Source organism: Notamacropus eugenii, chromosome 4 (genome assembly GCF_028372415.1).
Source record: "Notamacropus eugenii isolate mMacEug1 chromosome 4, mMacEug1.pri_v2, whole genome shotgun sequence".
Lineage (NCBI taxonomy): Eukaryota > Metazoa > Chordata > Mammalia > Diprotodontia > Macropodidae > Notamacropus > Notamacropus eugenii.
In genome coordinates, this window is record NC_092875.1 from 327,213,893 (window position 1) to 327,238,991 (window position 25,099).

General features: G+C 41.5%; 1 protein-coding gene across 1 annotated transcript in view; it reads left to right on the forward strand.

The window, feature by feature from the left end:
* Positions 1 to 16,647, forward strand: part of LOXHD1 (lipoxygenase homology PLAT domains 1) — a 283,771-nt gene extending 267,124 nt beyond the window's left edge. Inside the window, exons 39-41 of the mRNA XM_072605219.1 lie at positions 1,556 to 1,685; positions 3,039 to 3,197; positions 13,600 to 16,647. Of these exons, the coding sequence (XP_072461320.1) occupies positions 1,556 to 1,685; positions 3,039 to 3,197; positions 13,600 to 14,080 (770 nt within the window). The 3' untranslated portion in view covers positions 14,081 to 16,647. The remainder of the gene's footprint in view (positions 1 to 1,555; positions 1,686 to 3,038; positions 3,198 to 13,599) is intronic.
* Positions 16,648 to 25,099: the final 8,452 nt, after the last annotated feature.

Below are 25,099 nucleotides of genomic sequence, written 5' to 3' on the forward strand. Positions count from 1 at the left end.
GAGAATTTGGGACTTAAATTTTTTAGAAATAATTGTTTAAAATTGCTTTTTTTGTAATTGGAAAAAAAAATTTTAACTGCAGTAAGACTTTAGGGACCCCACCCCTGTAGAAAGTGCTTTGTTTCTACAAATTGGAGAGAAATCTGCTCCAGTTATTTGCAGTGGCAACAGCAGCAGCAGCATGCAGTGGAAAGAGCAAAGGATGTGGAACCAGGGGCCTTGGTTAGATTCCCAACTTTGTCCTCCACAAGCTGTGTGACCTTAGGCCAGTCACTACTTCTCTGGCTTTCTGCATTCTCCTCTGCAGAATGAAAAGGCAGAACTAAATAATCTCTAAGGTTACATCCAGCAATAACATTCAGTGATTCTATCTTTCTTTCTGCTAACAGAATATGGGCCCAGAGAATCCAGCTATATGGTTAAAAAAATAAAAACTGTTTCAGACCCCTTCTTGTGTATTTCTGTGAGGGGATTAAAACTGTCCAGCCTACAATGAAAGAGACTTGAGTCAGAGCTCTGAGGCAATGGCACTTTATTAAAAGGTTCATGGTCTCCTCTAATGATGTAAACTTCAGATCTTCCTCATGATCTGAAATGTTCCGTTCTTCTAGGACCTTGTTTTAATAAGGTTTCCAAATATGCAAAAGAGCCATGATGAAATACAGAATCTCATTGGTTGACAGACCTTGCTTTTACAAGCCAGAAATGACATATGACTGGGGGAGCATCACAGGTTGGATGAAGCATGGAGCATCTCCACTGACTCAGTGGTCATAAGATGGTCACTTGCTCGTGTTGGACAAGAGAAGGCCAGAGATACAAAAATAAATTAAGGGACCTTCTGAAGCATCAAGGCATCTTGAGTTTGGACATGGAATTTCAGTAAAACTGGATGGAAATATCTTTGTCAGCATTCTAGTGGTTATGCAAGTGAGCCTCAATTTGTTAGACAAGCAGTGAACATTGCATTAAAGTTTGAGGCTCACCATAAGAACCTATCTATCGCTATATTATTTATGTAGAATATCAAAATGATTAATACTGATAGGAATAGAACAGGGGTCCAAATGAATTATTTCTCACATCTGATGGGACCTTCTGCCCTCCACCTTTCTACCCTCCCCTTTTTGTCTCTGCTTACCCAGTTATCTTTCACATGAATGATGAATGGTCACAGTGGTGAAATATGAGACAGAAATGTAGGTGTATGTCAATGAAACTCAGAAAACCAGGCCCCTTCCCCACTTCCTCTACCCCATCCCCACTCTATCTTCCTCACACCTCCTCCAGGAATGCCTTTCCGCTGCACTTGATCTAGGATTGCCTCACTGATTATACAGTAAAGAAATCATTAGAATAAACAAAATGGGAATTATTACTTAATTATCCCCTGAATCTTTAAGGGTTACTGGTTCTTTCCATCATGGGTTCTATTTCTAGCTTTTCAGCCCAGTAATTAACCTCAGTTTCTCTGACCCCGCCCATATTCCCCCCTCCTCACTTATGGACAGCTACTTCCTCTCTCCTAATGTGTGGCTTTTGTCGTCTATTGCAGCTTATGAGATCGTCATAGAAACTGGCGATTCAGATACCAGGGAGAATGCCTGGATCGTTCTGGAAGGAAGAAAGGACCGATCCAAAGAATTTCTCATTGAAAACAGCCCTAGGCACAGGGTGTTTAGAAAGTAGGGGAGGCCCATGGATGGGAGATGGGGTGGGAGAGAGGGAAGGGAAGGGAGGATAGATAACAAGAAAAATAGATTTCAGAAGGGCCAGGTGTCCTGTGGTCCTCTTGTCTTCAATGGGATGGAGCATGGAGGTAAGGAAGTGGGAAGGACAGCTTCCAGTGTCTGGTTCTAGGACACAGATTAGCGAACTGTTTACTGATCCCTTCTGGGTGCCCAGCACACTAAGCACTTTGAGAGATAAAAGACAATAAGAAGGTGTGATCTCTCCCCTCTAGGAGGTAAGCTTTTTGGAGGTGAAGAGTAGGGTGTGATAGGACAGTGCTGAATTTAGCTCTCCAATGACCTAAGTTCAAATCCTGCTTCTGATGCTCATTAGCTACTACGGGCAAGTTACCTCACTGCTCAGAACCTCAACATCTTCATCTGTAAAATGGGCATCAAAATACCTGGATTTACTAACTCATAGGTTTCTTGAGAGACTCAGATGAAATAATACAAGTAAAGTGCTTTGCAGTCTTGAAAGCACTCACATCAGCATCAGCTAAAAATACTATAACTTCATAAGGATTTGTCCAAAAAGCATTCTATAATTGTATTCCCTGACATAGCCCCTTATGCCTGAGAAATCATACCACCTTTAAGTCCAGGTTCTTCCTAGATTAATCTTAAAATTAATCTTAAAAGCTGTTTAGGTAACATTCTATCTCTATTTTTGTTTTAATGACTCCCTCCCCATTGCCCACAGGATAAAGTCCAGGCTCCTTATTCTGTCATTCAATGCCCCACCACCCTTAGGACCCCAAGTTACAGTTTTGATCTTTCCAAACTTCCATCTTCCTACTCTCCAATAAAGCTGGACTCCATCCCACTCCTATAGTACATGTGCATCCCCATTTCAATGACTTGGTTCATCTTATTTCCTCCATCTCTTCCCTGTCATCCAAGCTGTACCTGTCAGTCAAGGATATAATCCCACTTTCTTCATAGAGCCTTCCCTGAGCCCAGCCCAGCCTTCAGTGGCCTCTCCCTGGTCTAAATTCCTAGAAACGCTTACTGCCTTTGCCAGTCTTTCAACCTTAGCATAGACAGCATTGTGTGGTTGTTGAATTAATTCATGTGTGGTAGTTTTGCTTCCCCAACTAAAATGTAACCCAGATAAGTACAGGGATTGTTTCTTACTCTTTGCATCCCTGCGTGCCCAGTTTTAGGGTTTCACATATGGTAGATACTCAATAAATATTCTTTGAGTGAATGAATAAATAAAACAAGCAAGAGAATGGATAGATGGATGGATGGATGGATGAATTAGGTGTGGGAAGGCTCATTGAATATACCCTTTGTTTCTTACAGAGGCACCACTGACAAATTTGAATTTGATAGCATTTATGTGGGTGACATAGCAGCACTGTGCTTGTGGCACATGCCCAGAGAAGGACAGAGGATGCCTCCCAGGGAGATACTCTGGCATGTGAAGACCATCACCATCACAGAGCTGGAGTTCAACAATGTGTATGTAACTTCCTGCCTTGGCCAAGAAACTAAGAAAAGTTGAGGTGGGACTTCCCAACTGGAAAGGTGTAGACTACTGAGGTGGCTTGGAATCATTTGCCTCATTTGGCTATGGGCAAAGCAGGGTTAGTTTCGTGGGTACAACCTTGGGCAGTTGGGTGAAGGAAGAACCAGGTCATCTAGGGAGCATCCTATGAGGGCACTGGGGAATAGGGAAGGCACTGAAGAGAGAGAGTGAGGAAATATACCAAAATGAATCACAGTCATAGAACATCATAGTTGGAAAGGTCCTTAGAAGTTATTTTGTCCAAGCTGCTACCCAGTTGCAGAAACCTTCTGACAAAATGTCATCAGGCTCTGCTTGACCCCACCCAGTAAAAGAAGCTCCCAGCCTCCAGCAGCAGTCTGTACAATTTTTTGACTGCTCTGGTTGTTAGTGTTAACAGAACTTTAAATGTAGTGCAGGTAGGACTGGTCTCTAACCTGTTAATGCCCAGAGCTGCACAAAGCAGGCCAGAAACAGAAGTACCAAGAAACAAGCAGTGATTTAATTCACTACTTACAGATTGAGGGATGTTCTCCATGCTGGAGTAAAGGCACAGCTTACATACATAAATCACAAGTGTAAAGGGAGAGAAGATGGACTATAAAACAATCATTTCCAGGGCCTGAGTGGTTTCTGAGTACAGGACAATGCAGGTGTTCTGGAGTCTGGTGGGAACAGTATTGTTTCAAGTCTTGGGGCTCATTACTTGGTGGTGCACAGTACCAGAATTCTGTGACTGGAACAGTTTCTACCATCTTTGATTCACTTCACTTAAGGTACACAGGCAGAGGAATGCAGTGATTGTGACAGCATTGTCAAGGGTTTGATGGATCATTTCAAATTGCATTGTGAGTCTCTGACTCCCAAGCCTGAGTCTCCTGAGAAAAAGGGAACTCTGAGAAATCTAAATTATTAGTATATTCATTATACATATCATATCCACTAGTATGAAAATCATAATTCCCTTCACATTAGAAATTCTTCCTTTTTACTGGATCAGTCAGTCTCCTTGTAACTTCAACAAGCTTGCCCTTTTGCTGCATGAGACAAGCCTTCAGATAGATATTATGTGCCCCCATCCCCAGTTTTCTCTTCTCCATCTAAATATCTTTCAAGCATTCTTCTCATTATGAGGTTTCCAGACCCATCACTGTCCTGGTGACTCTCCTCTTGATTCACATTTCATCTAGTTACTTTTCTTACTTAAATGTAGTGTCCAGAAGGGTCATCCTAATTCAGATATGGACTGAGCAGCACCCTCATTCTGGACCCTTCCTATTTACATGATAAACTTCTTGAGAGCAGAGACTATCACAACAAACTTCATATCCACGGTGTTGTGCAAATGAGAGGCACATAAACATTTGACCTGAACTGAGTTAAAAGGTCTCATTATCTTTCAGGGAAAGATATATTAAAATATGTGGATCTTTGCAGCCCTGTGAAAACCCTATAAATGTTCTACATGAGCTACTTACTGTTAAACCAAGTCTTCCCCCAACCTGCACTTGTGCCATTGATTTTCTAAGCCAGAGTACAAGACTTTACATTTATCTTGATTACCTTTCTACTGATAAGCAAGATAGCATACTCAATAGAGTGGTGGACTTGAAAACTTGAGTTCAAGTACTACCTCTGACACAGAATGGCTGTCTGTGTGACCCTGGATAATTCATTTAACTTCTCATGTTCTAGGCAAATTTTCTAAGACTACCACTTGTAAAGAAGGCACTGACTACCACTTACCACAATGCTTAGCACCAAATGATTACTTCATAAATGTTTATTGATTGAATGATTGATTGACTCGCATTGATATAGTGAGTTTCCTCACCCAGGAGTTCCTGATATCAGTAAAATCACAGATCTAGTCCCCATCCCTAACTTTCTACTCTACACAAATGGATTTAAGCAGTTTTTGTTGCATATTTATTGTTAGTTTTAGCCCATCATTCCAGTCTGAGATCTTTAGACCTTGAGTTCTGGCTGTCAGTATATTAGTTCTCCCTCCCAACAATGTGTCATCCCATAAAGTGGACAAGAATGCTATTTATGCCTTCACCCAAATTGATGCTAAAAACATAAGTAGGACAGCACCCTTTTACAGGCCCTGGAGCCCTCTCTACAAATTGACATTCATGCACTAATAATGCACAATTCTCTCTCTAAGTGGTTCAAACCAACTCTGAATCCACCTAACTCTACTCTCGTATAATTCACTCCTCTCCATCTTATCCACAAAGTTATCATAGGAAACTTTATCACATGCCTCACTGAAACCAACAGCATTGGATGTGGAATCAGGAGAGGCCTGGCTTCAAATTCTGCCTCAGATACTTACAAGCTGTGTGACATTGGACAACCCAGTTAAACATTTTGAGCCTTGGTTTCCTGATCTATAAAATGGAGATAATAGTCCCTACCTCACAGGATTGTTGTGAAGATCAGATAAGAGAATATCTGTCTGTAAAGTGATTTGGAAATCTTAAATCTATATAAATGTTTCTAGTATTTTTACATTCTATAATAATATTTCCCATCTACTAGTTTAATTCAATTCAGTTAACACTGATTTGAATTCGTATTACATAAAACTACTGTCTCAGGTGCAATCTAGTAATTCAATTAAAAAGCCAAGGAAACTTTCTTGATTATTTTTTTGTTTATTAATCTCCTCTGGAATTTTACCTGGGATCAAATTCAAGTTCACTGACCCAGTTTCCCAAAATCGACCTTCCTCATCTTTTTGAAAACTGATACATTTACCTATTCCCATTCCCCTGATGCCTCCCCCTGTTTTCTCCAGCTCCTCAAAACTCATCCAGAGTAGTCCTGAGATCACAACTACAAGTTCTTCCTATATTTGGGACTTAATTCATCCAAATGAGTTAAGCTCATTGAGATCTGAATTCATTTATGAGGTGCTCTCCTAATAGCTCTTTATCTATCTTAATAATAATGATGTTGGGCATTTATAGTGCTTTAAAGTTTACAAAGACCTTTACAGAGGCAATATAATTTAGTGGATTGAGGGCCACTAGAGAAGTCCAGACTATTTGGGTTCAAGACTCCTGCCTGAGGATACTGTCTGGGTGACCATAAGCAAGTCATTTAATCTCTTAGCACCTTAGGCAACCCTTTAAAGACTGTTTCTGGTCAATCTACTTTGGTAAAGGGCATTTTACTCACTGGGGAACTCCCTTTAACCAATGAGGTCACAGGTCTGGAATCCCATCCCCACCAAGAAGCACCTTAAATCCATTAGTTTAGCAAAGCATTTCTTATATGCCAAGAGCTGTGCTACACCCTGGGTGCACAAATTCAAGCAGGAAGAAAGACTGTCTCTGTTCTCAAAGAGCTTAGATTTAAATAGAGAAGACAGCAAATAAAAGGGAGCTGGAAGTTGGGAGAAGGAAGCACCCACTGATTGGTTATGGTAGAGAAAAGATCAGAGGCTGAGCCCAATAAGAAGCAAATAAGGCTGACATGGGTAAGTCCTCCAATGGAGATTCAAGGATAGAACTCAACAACTGAAGGAGGAAGTCACAGGGACATTATCTCAATTGAGCCTCACAACAATCCTATGAAGCATTATTATCCCTGTTTTACAGATGAAGAAATTGAGGGCCAGAAAGTTTAAGTGACTTACTCCTGGTTACACAACAAGTAAATATCAGAGGAGGGATCTGAATCCAAGTCTTCCTAACTCCAAGTCTAGAACTCTGAGCACTACCTTTGAATAAAGGAATTGGCATTACCTCATTCCTGTACCTAGGCTTCACTTCATAGAAATAATAGATTTAGAGGCTTAAGGGACCTCAGAAATCATCTAGCTTGACTCCATCATTTTATAGGGGAGAAACCTTGGGTAGAGAGTGGTTGTGATCTATTTGAGGTGATACATAGTTAGTCCTTTTTACCATCCTTTATTAGACTGCCCCCCAATTTCCTCTTAACCAAGACAATAGCCCTGGTGTTTTCTACTTTGGTCAGACTGCAAATGGAGGATTAAGTTCAAGCCTGAGAGTCTCCTAAGGAGGATATTGATAAGCTGGAAAGTATCCAGAGGAGGGTGACCAGGCTAGTGAGAGGCCTGGAACCCATGCTAACATAAGGAATAGTTGTATTACTGCTTAAGAACCACATTCTACCTTAGTAAGAACAACTGCTCACTTTTATGTTCAAGCTATAGGGTAGAACCTGCCTACAACATTTGGCACAATGGCCTTGTGGTTCAGAAAGACCATCTCCACCCCCCACCTCCCAATTCCAGGAGATCTTGACATGGGTGTGTAGTATACATTGACCAAGAACAATGAGCTCTGTGAGTCAAATCCTAGGAATGGGATGTCCCCTCAAGCCTAAGGCCACAGCTCTATAGATCCATAAGAAGAACTAGAAAAAGCAGGGCACCAAAAGGAAGACTATTTCCTGATTATTATTAATTCTGAGCTTGGAAAGCAGGTATCTTAATTTTGCCAGAAGACAGAGGTGATAAGGAAATAGAAGCACATCTCTGCCCATGTATAGACCAGAAGAATCTACCTTTAACTCTTCATGAAGGTAGGGCCTTCATCAGTTAGTATACTGTGGATAGATATCTGGACTACAGAAGAAAGGCTCCCTAGCTATCCTCTCCCACTCCCATGGGTGGGGAAACTACCCAAGTTTGGTAGCTGAAATTTATCTGTTTTGACTAGGGGAACAGAAAGAAGTCTACTCAGTAAAAACTATCAAGCTAACCTGAAGGGCAGAGCAGGTACCAATGCATGAATCATTATTATATATACCACTATTTTAATATACTATTAAAGAAGTGAGTCAATTACAAATCTAACAATATTGATCCTAGCCCTGACTTCTGGGCTAAGCAAAAGTAAGTCTTCCACACAACAGCTCTGTAGATAGATAGATGGATAGACGGATAGATGGATGGATGAATATGTAGATAGATAGACCAATAGACAGACACAGACAGACAGATACATAAATAGATGGATGACAGATATGTAGATAAATAGATAGAGAGAAAGGGAGAAAGAGAGAAAAGAGAAATAGAGAGTGTACACTTTTATTAGGTACTGATAGTTAAAGGAACCAGAGAAGAGAAGACTTAGAGGTGAAGTAATAGGTAGGCAGCTAGATGAAGACATTGATAGAGTGCTGGATTGTAGATTCAGGAATATCTGAATTCAAATCATTCTTCAGTAACTTACTGGCTGTGTGACTTAACTTCTCAGCCTCAGTTTCCTTTTCTGCAAAGAAAGGATAATAATAGCATCTCAGAGTGGTTGTAAACACCAAGTCAGATAATATATCTAAAGTGCTTTGCCTTTATAGTGCTAAAGTGCTATGTAAATGCTAGCTGTTATCATTATTAGCTATCATGGAAGGGAGAGATCAGTGAGGGTTGGAGTAGTCTGCTAAGACATCAAAGAGACTGAATTCCATTCTCAAGCTTGCCAAGTTAAAACAGAGGAGATGTAGCATCGGAGTAAATGTAAGCAAAAGAAAGGCTTCCTTGCAGCTGCTCTGACCCCTGGAACCAAGAGCTCCTACTCTGAGTGTGGTGAGGTGAGGAGTTAAAAGCTCAGAAAGGCAGGTGAGGAAGTACTTATTCATTTCTGCCAAGTTTGGGGTTTTCCATTGTCCTCGAGATTCACCCTAGAGAATACCTTTCACAGCTCGGTTGGAGTCTCAAGGAGTCCTATAATGTTAGTGCTAAAAGGAATGCTGCAGATATAGGTTCTTTTCCTTTTTCCCTAATTATCTTTGGGTCAAAGGGTACAGGTAGTTTAATAAGTTCAGATATAATTCCAGATTGTTCTCCAAAATGGTTGGATCAGTTCACAATTCCACTAGGAGTGAATTAGTGTCCAAGTTTTTCCACATCCCTTCCAATATTTCCTCTTCTATCATTTAACCAATTTGATAGGTGTAAAATGATATCTCAAGGTTGTTTTAATTTACATTTCTCTAATTAATAATGATTTAGAGCATTTTATATGACCTTAAAAATTTTAAATGACCTTAAATTGTTTTGATTTCTTCAGAAAACTGCCTATCCACATCCTTTGACCATTTATCAATTGAGAAATGACTCATTCTTATAGATTTGACAAAGCTTTTTATATATTTTATATATGAAAGCTTTATCTGATAAACTGTCTATAGAAATTTTCCCCAATTTTCTGCCTTCCTTCTGATCTTGGTTACATTTGTTAATTTGCACAAAACCTTTTTAATCTAATGTAACCAAATTATCTATTTTACACCTAACTTAGCTATCTCTTGTTTATTCATAAATTGTTCCCCAGTCCATATGTCTGATAAGTAATGTGTTCTATGTTCTAATTTTCTTGTAAGATCTCTCTATATCTAAATGCTACTTCCGTATATTCTAGCCTGGTGACTCTGGGCAAGCGCATCCTTCATTTTCCTCCTATCTTTCACCTGGGAGGAATCTTAGTACAGCTTTCTCAGTCAGTTAGTGCCAGAGACAAGATCAGAACTCAGGGCTCCTAACTTCTGCAAAAGGAGAAAAATCTTAGCTAGTATAAATCTATTTCAATTTTATAGAAAATGAAAATTGGACTTAGAGCTGTGACATGATTTGCCCCAAGGTCACGCAGCCAATCAGTGGCAAAGCCAGGATCTTAGAACCCAGTTCTCCTGACTTATTGGTTTAGAGCACATTTGCTCCGACTCTAACAATACCACAGATCAAGTTTCTAGTTTCTCCCTGGTGAATTAATCAGCACTCAAAGGGAGTCCACACCTTTGAAATGCAGTTTCAATATTTTAGTGTTTGCCAGTGATAACTCTAGCCTACGTTTTAACTTCTGGTCTGCACATACTAAGTAACCCAGGATTTTTCCTCCCTAAGGCTTCATGAGGTGGATTTGTAGGGTCCAGAAATGTGTTTAAATATAACAGCAGTTCAGTTGTGAAGCAACCTTTTGCCTAGGCAGCTAGGTGCCTTGATGGAGAGTGTGTTGGACTTAGAATGAGGAAGGGCTGAGTTCAAGTTCTGCTCAATCACTTTCTAGTGAGCCAGAGTAAATCATTTAATTTCTCTCAATATTCCTTTCATCAACAAATGAATAATGCTTTGCTATTTGCTATTAATAAAATTATTGTCACACTCATATGCACATGTGCATGTACCCACATATCTAGCTTTCTGTGACCCCCATTCCAAGAATACTGAATTAATGATTCCTGCCCTGACAAGCCCAGATGGAGGGAGGCAGCACTAGCCTGGAAGTCAGGAATCCTGGGTTCTAGTCTCAGTGCTGCCATTCAGTGTCTCCTCACCTTGGGAAATTTGCTTCAGTTTCCCAGGCCTCAGTTTCCTCTTCAGTAAAATGGAAGAGTTGGACTTTGAGGATCCCTTTTAGGTCTAACATTCCACGATTCTCATGTTCAGTTCCCTGGGAGGGAGCATGAATCCTGCCGTGGCTGGGAGGGTGAGAGGAGAGGATCATTTGGAAATCATTTACATGATTAGAAATGAAATGCTTCACTGAGAGCCCCACAGCATGCAAACCTCACTAGACTGGTGCCAGTTCTAATTCCAGACATGTTGTTGGTGGGGTCCATGCAGATTGCCACGGGCCACAGCAGTAACTGAAAGCATGCATCTCTCAGCATCTGCTCCAAACAACTGCAGCAGCTTACTGCTGGGAAAGGAGAAGGAAGGCTCCCTGCCTGGGCACGCCCCCTTTCTCCTGCTTACCCAGCCAAATCTGGCATGATTTCGTCTCTTCTCGATGCTGTTTCTGCTCAGACTTCTACTCCCTATAGAGCAGGCTTGACCTCACTCAGTACCCAGGGAATGATCTCATTTCCACACTTGGCTAACACTCTTACAATCAAATGTTGGCCAGTCAGGGAATTCTGGGGCTAACCTTGCAAGGTCATCTCATCCATCCCCCAGCTTTAGGCAAGACTCAACATAAACTATTCCAGATAGATAATAATCTCTCTTATTTGCAAGAATTTCCAAAAGAGAGACTCCATGGGTCTTTTTTTCTTTTACTTATAGATCTTTACATGTTATGATTATGAGATATTTACATAGTATTAAAGCCTTTCTATCTTGCCATTATGCAATGCATTTATATAAGGATAGGGATCAGACTTGTCATTTCATTGATCCAGGAACCTCATGGAAAAGGAAACTCTCCCTACCAATATAGATCTTCACTTTCTCTTCAGCTCAAAGTCTGAAAGAGTTCTCTAAGACACAGAGAGGTAGGTTGTGATTTGCACAGGCTCACACTGACAGTGTCAGAGGAAGGACTTGAACCTAGACCTTTCTGACTCTGAGGCTAACTATCTGCTATCCCCTTCTGCCCCTCTTCAGTTTGCATATCATACAGATTAATGACTTTTGTTTCCACACCAACAAACCAAAGCAAAAACTTCCACAAATTTTAGGTGACCCACTTCATAGTTGTTTAAAAATACCAGGGCCCTACATCTGCATCCTTTTCCCTTCCATTATTTCTCTGCCCTGTTTCCAATAGGCCACTTCTCCTGACTCTTCTGGACACTTTCCATTCTTCTACTAGACTCTTCATCATCAGTGAATAAAGCAACCTGAGTTCCAGGCACGTGTTGGTGCTAGCTCTAACCAGCTCACTAAAGCCCATCTTTAATTTTCTGTGTGGGCATTTACATCTCAGAAATCAGCAATCCTATAGATCAAAACAATTTATTGTTCTCCTGATTAAACTTAAAAGTATGTGTGCATACATTCCCCACCACCACCACCAGCCTGGTTGTTAAATATTTAGCAGCACACCCCTGTATTGTTCTATAAACATTACTTATCAGCACTGCTTAGCCTTCCACATAGCTGAGTGCAGAGAAGCTTATCACTCAAAGGCTGTGCTCCAGGACATGAACTGGTTTTTTGGTCAAAACAGATCATGAAAACTGTCTCCTAAGTCATAGGGAAGCTGTGATCTATGCTAGGGAAGGGGCCTCTCTCACAGATGAAATCACAGGACTTTTGAGGTTTTGGAAACTATTTCCCAGTATCTCACCTAAGGTTGTATATACTAAAAAAAAGCTCCTTGGCATCTTTGACAACTAGAGAATTGTAAAATATCAGAGCTGGAAAGAATCCAGTGGTCATCTAGACATAGGATCATAGCTCTAGAACTAGAAGACACTTCAGAGGACACTGAAACATGGGGAGAGAGTTGTAGAGATGTAGGGACACTGAAACATGGGGAGAGAGTTGTAGAGATGTAGGGAAACTTGAAGGTTATCTAGACCAAGGATTTTGATCCTTTTTGTATTATAAATCACTCTCTCATTCTGGTAAAACAATGGAACACTCTCAGAATCAGATTTTTTAAATGCATAAAATAAAATACACAGGATTACAATGGAAATAAACTAAAATGAAAATACGTATTTTTGCCTATCCAAATTCCCATACTCTCTGAAATCTATCCACTGATCTATTCAGGTCCATGGACCCCAGATAAATAACCTCTGTTCTAGACAGATCATAGATTGAGAAACAGAAGAACGTCAGGGGCACAGACATAGGCTCATAGACATAACTCTAGAGTTGGAACTATCTAGCCCAATACTTTCATTTTACAGGGGACAGAACTAAGGACCAGAGAGGTAAAGTGATTTATCCAAGGTCACAAACTAGTCAGTGGGCAGAGTAAGGGCTAAAACCCAGATTTCCTGACTGTTAGAGCCATGCACCTTCCATTGTACCACACTGCCTATCCTTTCTGCCCTGATTCTTTTCTTCTTGGTGGTGGTGTCTTGCTTTTCAGTAGCCCCACATCCTTATACCTCATCCTTTGGCAGAACCCACTTACAGGAGGCCTACAAGGACCTCTTATCCCCCAGACTATGAAATATCCCTGTATAATCTCCTCTCATTCAAATATTCATAATACATTCTTACAGATTAAAAACAGCCGTTCCCATGAACTTTTATTATAACTTTTAACATCCATTGGACCCCAGATTCTTCTGGTTGGTGGCACTCATCATTCAATTCACAATCATCTTTGTGGAGAAGGAGATTTCTTTTTCTCTATAGCCAGGAAACAAGGATAATTCACCAATCAGGGCCAGAAGGACCATTGGCTTCAGAGATGGGAGGCATCTTAAAGATTATTTAGTCTAGTCCCCTGGTTTTATAAATGAAGAAATTGAAATTTAGAGGCTATGCAGAGAGTTAGGAGCAGACCTTGGTTTGGACTCTGGTCCTTGGATTTTAAATCTAGGATTCATTCCACTATAACTCTGGAAGAGCTTAGATAATTTTCCTTGGGGTTTCAGTCTCTTCCCTTTCTTTCCACCCTGTTTCTTCAGGTACTTTTTTAACTGTGACTACAAAATCCCCCTAAAGAAAAAGAAAAAGTACTTCAAGGTGTTTGAGGTCACAAAGGTGACCGAGAGCTTCGCCAGCAAGATCCAGAGTCTGGTGCCAGTCAGGTATGAGGTCATAATCACAACAGGGTATGAACCTGGAGCAGGCACAGATGCCAATGTCATGATCACTGTCTTTGGAGCCAATGGTGACACAGGGAAGCGGGAGCTCAGGCGGCGAATGCGCAACCTCTTTGAGAGGGGCCACACTGACCACTTCTTCGTGGAGACCCTGGACCTGGGGGAGCTGCGCAAGGTGAGACTGGAGCATGACGGCAAAGGTCCCAGCTCTGGCTGGCTGGTGGAGAGGGTGGAGGTCACCAACACAAGCAATGGGGTGGCCACAATCTTTGCCTGTGGAAAGTGGCTGGACCCGAAGAAGGGAGATGGGTTGACATGGAGAGATCTCTTCCCTACAGTCTGAGGAGGAGTAAGGATGCCCAAGAGTCTCTTCATCTCTGCCCTTCTATCTGCCATGGGAAGCATCCAGAATTCAACAGGTCATTCCAAAACCACTCTTCTGTGTATTGATTGTGCCATTTGGCATGGTGTGTTCCATTCTCAAAACTCCCTGGACACGAGGAAGACAAAATAAACCCTGAGTTTTCTTCTGGGATTCACTCCTGACTTGCAGTGCAATAGAACAAGTTATTTGTCTATTTAACAAAAACACTTGTTTTTGTCAGTCAATAAGCATTTATTTGGCACTGTCTCTGACTCCAGACACTGTGCTAAGCTACTGTGGATACAAAGAAAGGTAAAAAAAACAACAAAAAACATGGTGCCCTCTCTTGCGGAGTTCAAGTTCTAATAAGGGAGGCACATACCTAAGAAGACCCATACAAGCTAAATCAGAGTTAACAGAAGGCAATCTGGGCTTTGGGCTTTAGGGGGAAAAGGCACTGGATCAAGTGTTCAGTGGTTTCCATTTTTCAATGTTGCATTATTTATACTGAAGATTTTTTAGCCATGGGAGTGAATGAAGGAGGTGGGAAGGAAGACATGTTCTCCAGTTTTATCTTAGCCACTTGGCCTTAAAAGCTCCAATCCCTGGTGAGGTTGAGGAAACCTGAGTTTAAATCTAGGTTGTACTACTGACTGGCTTCATGACCTTAACAAATTCTGGGTCTCATTCTCATAGGTAAAAAATAAAGAGTTGGGCTAGAGAATCCAGCTCTAAGGTCCCTTATAGATCTAAGAACCCTGTCCTAGGCCCTCTTTTCTTCTCTTTTTGATCATCTTACATGGGTTTAATTATTATTTAATTATTATTGTCTCCTTCTACATGGTTCCCAGATCTAAGCTATTCATTCTGATCCTATGGTCCTATGGTAGATGGAGGTGCAGTAGGGAAGCCTGCACATGCCCATCTTCTGACCTCTGATGCTCCAAGCTCCCAGCTTCCTGGTTTACTCTCCTCCTCTAAGACAGCTGTCATGTGGTAGGGCACTAAGCTAGGACATGCCATGGGGTGCGGATAGAGATTGGGGCTTTACCCAAAGGAGGTAAGAGGAGACAAAAGAAAGCTGAAGTGGTCAATTTTTAAGCCATAATTAATTAACGCTTTAAAAAGGAAAGCTGGAACCAATACAGTAAATGCTGACCAGTCCCCACAGTGAGCAGCACTCTTGGCAAGTATTGCAAGTGCTAAGAAGCTGTCTTTTTCCTGTTCCAATAAATCCAGCGTCAAGCAGAAGAAAATGGTTGTGGAGTGTGTTTTTTGTTCAGTGATTTACGATCCTATGGAAAAGAGATGATGTTCATTCACCACTTCATTCCACAAGCATCTAAAGCACCCTCCCTCCGTGTCCAGCCCTATGAAGTAGCAGTGGGGCACAGAGTGGGGTAGGGGTCAGGGTGGGGTGCAAAGCCTAGACCCTGACTGACTCACCCATCTCCTCATGATTATCGTCAGCCAGTTCACAGAGTGGAATGTTGAGGGTACACTGCCGTCCAAAAAATATCCCCAAGGCCCCACAGTGCCCAGAGACTATTTCCAAAAAAGAAATTGAAGGCTCAGCTCCTTCCAAGAGTTTATGACCTAAGCAGGTAAAACAGGGCCTACAGGCATGAATTGATTTGTCAAATTGTCACAAAGCAAGCAGTGAGAGGGAGTGAAAGAACATCAGATTCAGAGCCTGAGAAGTTAAATCTGAATCATAGCCCTGGGTCTCAGTTTCTTAAACTGTAAGAGGTCGGACTAGATTAGCCTTCAAGCTTATGATCCTTTATCAACATGGACAGAACAGTGGAAAGACCACAGGTTCTGAAGTCAAAAAGCCTGGGTTCAGATCTCTTGATAAATCCTTTCAACTCTGAGTGTTTCCTCATTAGTAAAACAATGGGGTTGGACTAGACTAATGGTATTAAACTCAAATAGAAATGACCACTGAACTGCACGTAAAAATGTCTGTGGGCCACCTACTGACTTAGTTTTTAAATATTTTGTTATCTATTTTTATAGTATTTTTTTTTTTTTGTTAAATATTTCCCAACTACATTTTTTAATCTGGGTCAGGTCACCTTTGGGAGTGCTGGGGGAGCAGCTCTAAAATACAGTTATCCCTTGCACACCATGACTTTTGGCATTGTGGGTTTTGACATACTATGGATTGGCATAAGAAATTAAATGGGAATTTGGGGGGGGGCAGTTTTGCAGAAGCTGCAGACAACATGTGAAGGCCAGCAGATGACACAGAGAAAGTTTAAAAACTCAGAAATGCATAAAATATATTTATAGTATTGTATAATATCAAGAAAAAAAGAGAAGGAAATCTGTGAGGCCAGAAGACTTCTTCTCTAATACAAAGGAAGGATCAAAAAATTTTGCACAGATTTTCCAGATCATGGGGGTGCTGCGCCCCTAGCCCCCTGAATAGGGAAGGGATAACTAAGGATGGCTTAGGTGGGAAGTGATAATGTACAAAGGTCTTATTCACAAGGGAAGGGACTAATTAAGATTTTCCAGAGGAGTCCAATTTAAAAGAGATGGCATCTGCAGGAGCCAGATGGACCAGCTTGAGAGTTATAGAATGAGGGAATGTCAGGGGTCTTCAAAAAACAGTATGAGTGATGGTTTTGCAGTCCCCAAGCACCTGAGTTTGAATCCAACCTCCAACAGATATTGGCTATGTGACTGGATGTAAGCCACTTAACCTCTCAGAGACTCAGTTTCCTTATCTGTAAAATAAGGATATTATTATTTGTATTATTTAACCTCTCAGGGATATTCTAAGGAAAGAAACTGAAAAAACTGAAAATACTCTATAAATATGAGTTATTGCTATTTTTCCCAACAGGACCATAGGATCAGAATAAATAGCTTAGATCTGGGAACCATGTACAAGGAGACAATAATTAAACCCATGTAAGATGATCTGCAAAGAAATGATAATTAAACCCAGGCAAGCTGACAAGATTAACAGGGGATAGAATATAAAAGAGAGAAGAAGAAAGCCTTGGACTGCACCTTGGGTTACACATACAGGTAAAGGAACATGATACAGATGATGAGCCAACAAGAGAGACTAAGTGGAAGAGACCAGATGGGGAGGAGAACAATAGTAGAGAAGAGAGAGTATTCATAAAGACATGTCTATCAACAGCATGAAATGATGTAAAGAGGGCAAAAAGGATGAGGACTGAGAAATGACCATCAGACCTTTAAATTAAAAGATTGTTGAAAACTTTGGAGAGAACAAAGTCAATTAAGTGATGAGGTCAGAAGTTATGGTGCAAAGAGTTGGTAAATGGGAGGCAATGACATGAAGGCAGGAGTATAAATAGGTTTTTCTAGGAATTTGGCTGACAAATGGGGAAAGATACCAGCTTGAGGGAAAGGTAGAGCCCAGTGAAGGTTTTTTTAAGATGGGGGACACATAAATGCATTTGTAGATATCAGGGTCAGAACTGGTAGATAACTATAAATTGAAGATTAGAGGGTTGAGGTGGAAGATTGAAATCTGCTAGAGAAATGGGAATACATGTAGTGGGGCTGGTCTGGGCAAGGAAGAGGTCTACCTTCACAGAGACTGCAGAGAAAGAAGAGAGAGTAGGGGAATCTTCCTGATGTAAAGAAGTTTTGAAATGAAGAAAAGGGGAGAAGAGAAAATCCATGGTGAATAGCCTTAACTTTTTTCATTAAACTAAGTTTCTCATCTGGGGATAAGGGGGGAGAAGGAAGGTTTGTGGAAAGGAAAGAAGATTTGGAATAGCTTCTGTGAGAAGTGAGATAGGAAATCATTTGGGGAAGAATCAAAGAATTGCCTTGCCGCAGTGAGGACTCACTTGAAGTTAGAGGATACAATAGAGTCTACCAATCTAGTATACTAGTCTACCAGCATAGTTACATGACTTCTTCCAGTTCAGTTTAGCAGATGGGTATGAGGTGGAAGTGATCCAGTGTCAGGGTTTGGCAAGAGATGAGCAGTGATGAGATAAATGGCTGAGAAATTTGAAATCAGCTCAGATTCTAAGCTTCAGTTCCCCTCCCACCACAAACAGATCATCCTAAAAGAACTGTCAAATAATTCTGCCTGTGTAAGTCACAGTTTGTGGAGATAAATGGTATATACCCTTGTATTGTGACTATGCATGTGTCTGAAGAAAATGTCCCTAGGGGACTGAAAGCTGAGCCACAGTCTTTGAAAGACTGGCAATAGGAGAAGTATCCCAAGATGGGAGAATGGCAAATGTCCCAATTTTGGGGGGAACAAAAAGGGAAAGGAAGTAAAGTCCGCAAACTGTAGGTGAGTGAGCTTGACTTTGATTCCTTGCAAAATTCAAGAATATACTATTTAAGGGATCATTGGTGAACATCCCAAAATAAGATACAGAACAGATACAGCTTCATCGAAAACAGGTCATGTCAGAGTAATCTTTTTGGACAAGTTTATTAAACTACAGAGCCATAACTAGAAATTTTTTGCGCCCAAGGCAAGCAAGATAAAACACACCTACAGCAGCCTCTATGAAATTCCCTCAAAACAAATTAACAACTTCAGTTGCTAGGATCGGGGAAGAGATATTGGTACACTCTAAGGCTGCCATGGGAATGAGAGGGAGAAGGTGAAGCAGTACTGGGGAGCTCACCTGGGGGATGCTGGGATGTAGCTGCTGGGGAAGAAGAAGTAAGTCTAAGATCCCTATTTTAACAAATTATTCTTGTTAACTAGATTTCAGGCTCCATTTCTTTCATACTGCTAAAAGATTGCAAATGCTATAAGCACCCTCTCAATTTCAGGTTAGAGCAAGGCCTCAGGTACCCCATTCTAATTCTGGCTTTGCTATTGCTATAGATTCTAACAAGTATTTGACAAAGCCTCTCACACTATCCTTCTGGACAAGATGGAGAGGGTTAGAGGGACTGGACAAGAAAAGGTGTAGAGGGGACAAGATCGTCTTCTTCAAGCACTGGAAAAAAAATTAAGTGCAGGAAGGATTATACTTGTTCTACTTGGCTTTAGAGGGAAGGACTAAATTGCATAGAGGCAGAATTTTGGGCTACATATGAGGAAATTGTTCCTAACAATGAGAGCTCCTCAGCAATGGAAAAGGCTGCCTCAGGAGTAGTGGGTTGCCTCTTATTGGAGGCCTTCCAGCAAAAACTGGATGTCTATATGTTGGGTGTGTTGTCGAGGGGAATCTTGTCCAGGCACCAGTTGGACCAGATGGCCTCTCGGGTCCCTTCCAGCTCAGAGAGTCTGAGATCATGTTCCCAAGTCACTGGGTGGCTCACAAACCTACAAACTGATGGGCTGAGAAATTGGAACTGGAATTTAAAATGAAAAATAGACTAAACTGAGTAACTGAAAAATTGTTCCTCCTTATCCCAATGCCAAACTTTCTCAGTTAATCATAAGAAGATATTTCAGGCATGAGAATATAAAAGTGAAGAGAGCAAGACCCAGGTAGAGTTTCCCTTTGAAAAAATAACCATTCTTAAAACTCTTCAATTGAGTATTCAAGGTTTTTCCAATATGGCTCCAACCTGCTTTTTACAATATCACCTCCCATTCTTGTCCTTACACAAACACTCTGCTTTAGTCAGACTGGTTTCTACAGCGTCCAGGCATGTTTTCCCTTCTTTTACCTTATCTTAAATGCTCTCCTCATCTACTTAATCTGGTCCTTGAAGAATGAGGTGGGGGAAGAGGCTCTGAAGAAGGAGAAAGGAAGAGGTTCTAAGTCAAACAGAAGTCAAACAAGGTTTGCAAGAAAGCAAGGTGTGTGTGTTGTGGGGGGAGAGGGGGGAACTCTCCTGCCTAAGCACTGTGCCTGGGGCTGGGAGTCCTAGCCTCAGTTCACCTTATTCCCTTGTTAAATCTTATCCTCCTCTCTCATATATAACCCTGTTCTCCCTGCCAGAGACATGGCATCCTCCACCCAAACCTATTTACAGCCCTAGTCATTAGGCAATCAATTAACAATCATTCATTAGGGGCCCACTACATTATTGGCACTGTACTGGTTCTGGGGATACAAAGACAAAAAAAATTCTAATAATCCCTGTCCAGATGGGGCTTACATTCTAATGTAGGGAACGAGTACAGTGCTAAGTGTATGAGGAAAAAATAGGAAGAGAATAAAGACAAAGTATTTAACTACAACTTGGCTTGAGTGGAGGGCAGGGAGCAGTTAGCATCAGGAAGAACTAACTAGAATTGAGGCTAGTCCTGCCACAATTTATGTATTGTGTTGCTCTCCAGGACAGCTGATGGGTAGGGCAGGATGGGAATGCTTTGGGCCCCTTAACTCCTCAGGCAAATCACTGAACTCTGAGACTTCTTCTTCTCATCTTCAAATCTCTAAATATCATGCCTGTGGTGTTTGTTTCACAGGGTTGTTGGATGAGGGGCAAATGAAGTGTTACATGTACAGTGATGGGCCTTAGAGGACAAGAAGCCTGAAACAAAAAAGGTATAATGGAGGGGCACCATCCCTTCGTCTCTGAGATCTATAGTTTGATCTGAAAATGACCCTGGTGCTCTGGAAAATCATGGGCTGCCTGGTTTTTTCAAGGTGCTTCATGCTGTTGCCAGGACAACCAAAGCCTCAGCATGAATAAGGTTAAACAGGGCCAGGCCTGGGAAAAATTGTGAAGGAGGAAAAGTCCATCTTTAGGACACTCTGGCCTCCATGCAACAGCATCCTGCTCCCCCTGTTCCTCAGGCATCCAGGCTCCCTGGCCCCTCCACACCTCCTCTCCTCACAGTTCCCAGGCCCATGATGGGGCCTGCTCTCAGCTCATTGCCAAGGTGCCAAGGATCTGATAGTCTAACTCTCACTAGTATCTCTTAACAGGCACAATGGGTGAAGTTCAAAATATAGAATTTCAGGAGTCAGGATCAGTCTACAAAGAAAGGGGGGTGTGGCCCAGGGGAAACTTCTGGACTTCCTCAAATCCCTGATTAATAGGTTAGTTCCAACTTGGATCTGGATTTGAGTTCTATTTCCAAATCACTTGAGCTCTCTAGGCCTCAGTTTCTTTATCTGTAAAATGAGGGGGGTTGAACTAGCTTACTTCTAAGGTTCTACCATCTCTAAATCTACAAACCTATGAACAGGCTTTAAAGTTGGAGAGCCTTATATTCATAGTTTAGCTCTATTACTTCCTGACTGTGTGACTAGAGCAAAGTCACTTTGTCCCTCTGAGTCTCAGTTTTTCCTCTGTTGAATGGGCATGCTAATAATATCCATGCTGCATATATCACAGGGCTTTTATGAGGAAATTGCTTTGTAAATTGTAAAGCACTCTATAAATATGATTTATTTTTACTGGACCTGTACATTGGCCTGAAATAGCACCAAGCATGGCCTAAAAAGTTCTGTAACAGTCCTTCTGTGTCTTACGTTCCCCATTCCTCATCTCCCATAGGTGGGAATACCAGCTGTATTCCCAGGTGTGAAGTCAGGCACAAGGAGATGCAATGTACCCCTTACACTTGTGCACCTGCTCCGATCCCTTCTCCACTCCCATCAAGACTTCATATTTATCTCACAAATGAGGAAGAACATTCTAACTGCATCGCCATGGGATGAGGTGGTGAGCTCCCCATCATTGGAGCTGTTTAAGCAGAGGCTGAATGACCCTTGTCAGGGACATTGTAATAACAATCATAATAGCTAACATCTATATAAGCACTTACTATACGCCAGGCACTGTGTTAAATCCTTTATGATTACTATCTCATTTGATCCTCACAGTAACCCTATTATATATTATTATGCTACTTTACAGGTGAGGAAACTAAGGTAAAAAGTGATTCATCTAGGATTACATTGCCAGTATTTGAACTCATGTCTTCCCGACTCCAGGTCTGGTGCTGTACCCACTATTCTATCCATCTATCTGCCCTGATTCTTGTTACCTTCTAACTCCTTTTTCCCCCTAGCTCCACTATTATCACTGGGAAAGCAGAAGGTAAGGCCATTTTGTATTGTCTGTTTCATAGGTCTGTTACCCCACCCCACCTAGTGGGCATCCTTCTACTGTAAAGGACAGATGAGCTGGGCCTTTTCCTCAGGGGAAAAAAAATGGGCCAAGTCATGTAGTAAGCAGGAGATAAAAGTGGTGAAGCACTAAGCCTCCCAATATGATGTGATCCAGAGAAAGAACCCCTACTCCCAGCCCACTGGGTGGATTCTCTTTGGGAAAATGTAGCTAAGAATCATAGCAAATGAGAAGACCTGATGGATTTGTGTTTTACTCTGGGGTCGGGAGTACCTACCTTCACAGACAAGATCACAAAACCATCCAAGCAACAGAATAAAGAACAAGAAGAGATTACATGCCGCCGTCTGCCCAAGTCTAGCTCAGCCACAGTATAAGCTAGATCTTGTTCCCCCTGTTAGTTTTATAATCAGGGATACCTTACTCCTTACCATTAAGTCACTTCACCTCTTAAAATGAGGGAGTCTGGATGATTGGTCTAGATGACCCCTTCTGGCTCTAACTCTGTTCATCTCTTTCAAAAGAAATCATTTGAGTGCTAGACCTAAAGTCAGGAAGATCTGAGTTCAAATGTGACTTCGAACAGTTATTAGTTATGTAACTTTGGGCAAGTCACTTAACCTCTCTCTGTCTCAGTGTCCTCAACTGTAAAATGGGGATAATGACAGCACCCACCTCCCAGGGTTTTTGTGAGGGTCACATGCAACAATGTTTGTAAAGCACTCTGCAAACCTTAAAGTGTTGTATAAATGTTAGCTATTTTTATTTCCAAAATCCTGAATTTTGAATCCTTTTTGACGATAATCCCTTTCCCTCCCATCTCTGTACTTCTTTTGTTCTTCCAAATTCATTATCTACCCTTACTGACCTTTAGATTGTCCCATTCTCCTAATCCATCAACCCCATTCAGGCTTCATTACCTTTACTCCTGGCATTGACTTAATGGTCAACCATTCCCATGAATACCTTGTCCTTCTGCCGTAGCCACCCTACCTCTCAGTCCTGGGTAGCTCCAACACTGTTTCAATGGCCAGAATACTATGTGAAAAAATCACAAAACAGAGCTGACTGGCCCCATAAAAGTGTATGCTTTCTAACCCAAACTAGTCTCTCTTTGCTGCCCATGGATAATCCTTTTATTCATCTCTGTTGATGGCAGTTCTCAAACTTTTTTTTCTTAAGGAGCAGTTTTATTCTTTGCCATAAGGAATTGTGGCACACTGAACATTTAAATTGACAGTATTGCAGGAGAGTTGGGAGACTGTCCTGTGGGTGTGCAGTTGTAAGTACCATGCAATTCATAGCATACCTAGGGAATCTAAACACAGAAGTGTGCCTTGGTGTGTCCTTTGGGAACCATTGCCTTATTGACTTTCTAGCACATTCTCCACAGTGACTCTTCCATACTTTCCCTTCTCTGCTCATGCCCTTAGTTGGATTCCATCCTACCCAACCCCCACCTAGCAGCTTACATGATCTCCTACCTTAGTGAGATGATCCAAGATTCAGAATAGTTTTTGATTACCCAGAATCATAGAGTTGGAAAGGATCTCCAAGGACATCTAATCCAATCCATCCATGACAAGAATCCCCACTATAACATACCTGAGCAAGTCAACATCTGACCTCTGTATGAATACCTCAAAGGGAGGGGAGTCATCAGCTCTCGACAGTCCTTTCCACTTTGGGACATCTCTAATTGTTAGAAATTCTATTTTTCCAGCTATAAAGCCTAAATTGACTTCTTTGCAACCTCCACTTTCCTCCTAGTTCTGCCTCCTGGAGTCAAACAGAACAAAACCAATTTCTTTCCCCATGCCCATTCAGTCCTACCTCTTCTACTGAGAACTTTTAAAATACTTCCATACAATAAAATGTCTTCCCTGAATTGTCTCTTTTCCAAGGCTAACCATGCCCGGTTTTTCCTATCATTATGGATTGATGTATTATGGACTCTGGATACTCTACAGATTAATAGTGTATTTCTTAAATCATGGTGCCCAGATCTGAGCATGATCCTCCACTGACAAGTGCAGATTAGATAGTAGAATTATCACCTCCCTTTTGAGTGCCCTCAACTCACTTCCTTAAAGCTCAAAAACCTCTCCACACCTCCCTTTCATTCTCATCTCTTCTCCAGAGTCATCCTTGACTCTTCCTTTCTCCTCATCTACTTCCAAATCCCATTTCTCAGGTATTCCTTGCTATTCCCAACTCATCAGCTTGGCAAAGGGCCAGAGGTTGACATGGTAATTCAATGTGCCAAGCCCACACATAAGCAAGAAAAAAAGCAAACCCTTTCATAAAGCTCCCAGGCTGTGCCAGGTCTTCCCTTCTGAGTTTCTAAAAGAGGGGAGCTCCTTCTTAATATCTGTTTCTCCTTTCCCTAAAGTCACAGACCTATTCTCTGCTCTGGGATCTGAAAAGATATTTCACTCAACTCCATACTTATGGGAAACAATAAACATAAACCTGTCTCACCGAACTATCCTTCCTCAAATCTCAAAATTTTTCCTCCCACCACCCTCTCAGCTGAAAACCTTGCCTCATATTTTAATGAAAGAAAAAATGGAGGCCATTTACACATTCCCTCTTTTCTCTTGCCCATTTCACATCACCCAGATGCTTTCTGCCACTATCTCCTCCAACCCATCTCACATGAAGAGTGACTCTTCTCCTTGCCCAAACCAACCAATCTACATATAAAATTGATCACATTCCATCTCATCTCCTTTAACAGATTGCCTCTGCTATCATCCCCACTCTCTCTTATCTTCACTCTCTCTCTCCTCACATATCCACTCTGTTGAGAAGACTTGTCAAATTTACCTTTGTTACATGTCTCAAAAACGCCTCCTTCTCTCCTCCACCCTAGTCTACTGCCACCCTAGTACAATCAATCAACAAGCATTTATTAAGTGCCCACTATGTTCCAAGCACTAAGGCAAGTGTGGGGAGCACAAATTGCTTGGTTTTTGTCCTTCATTCTCA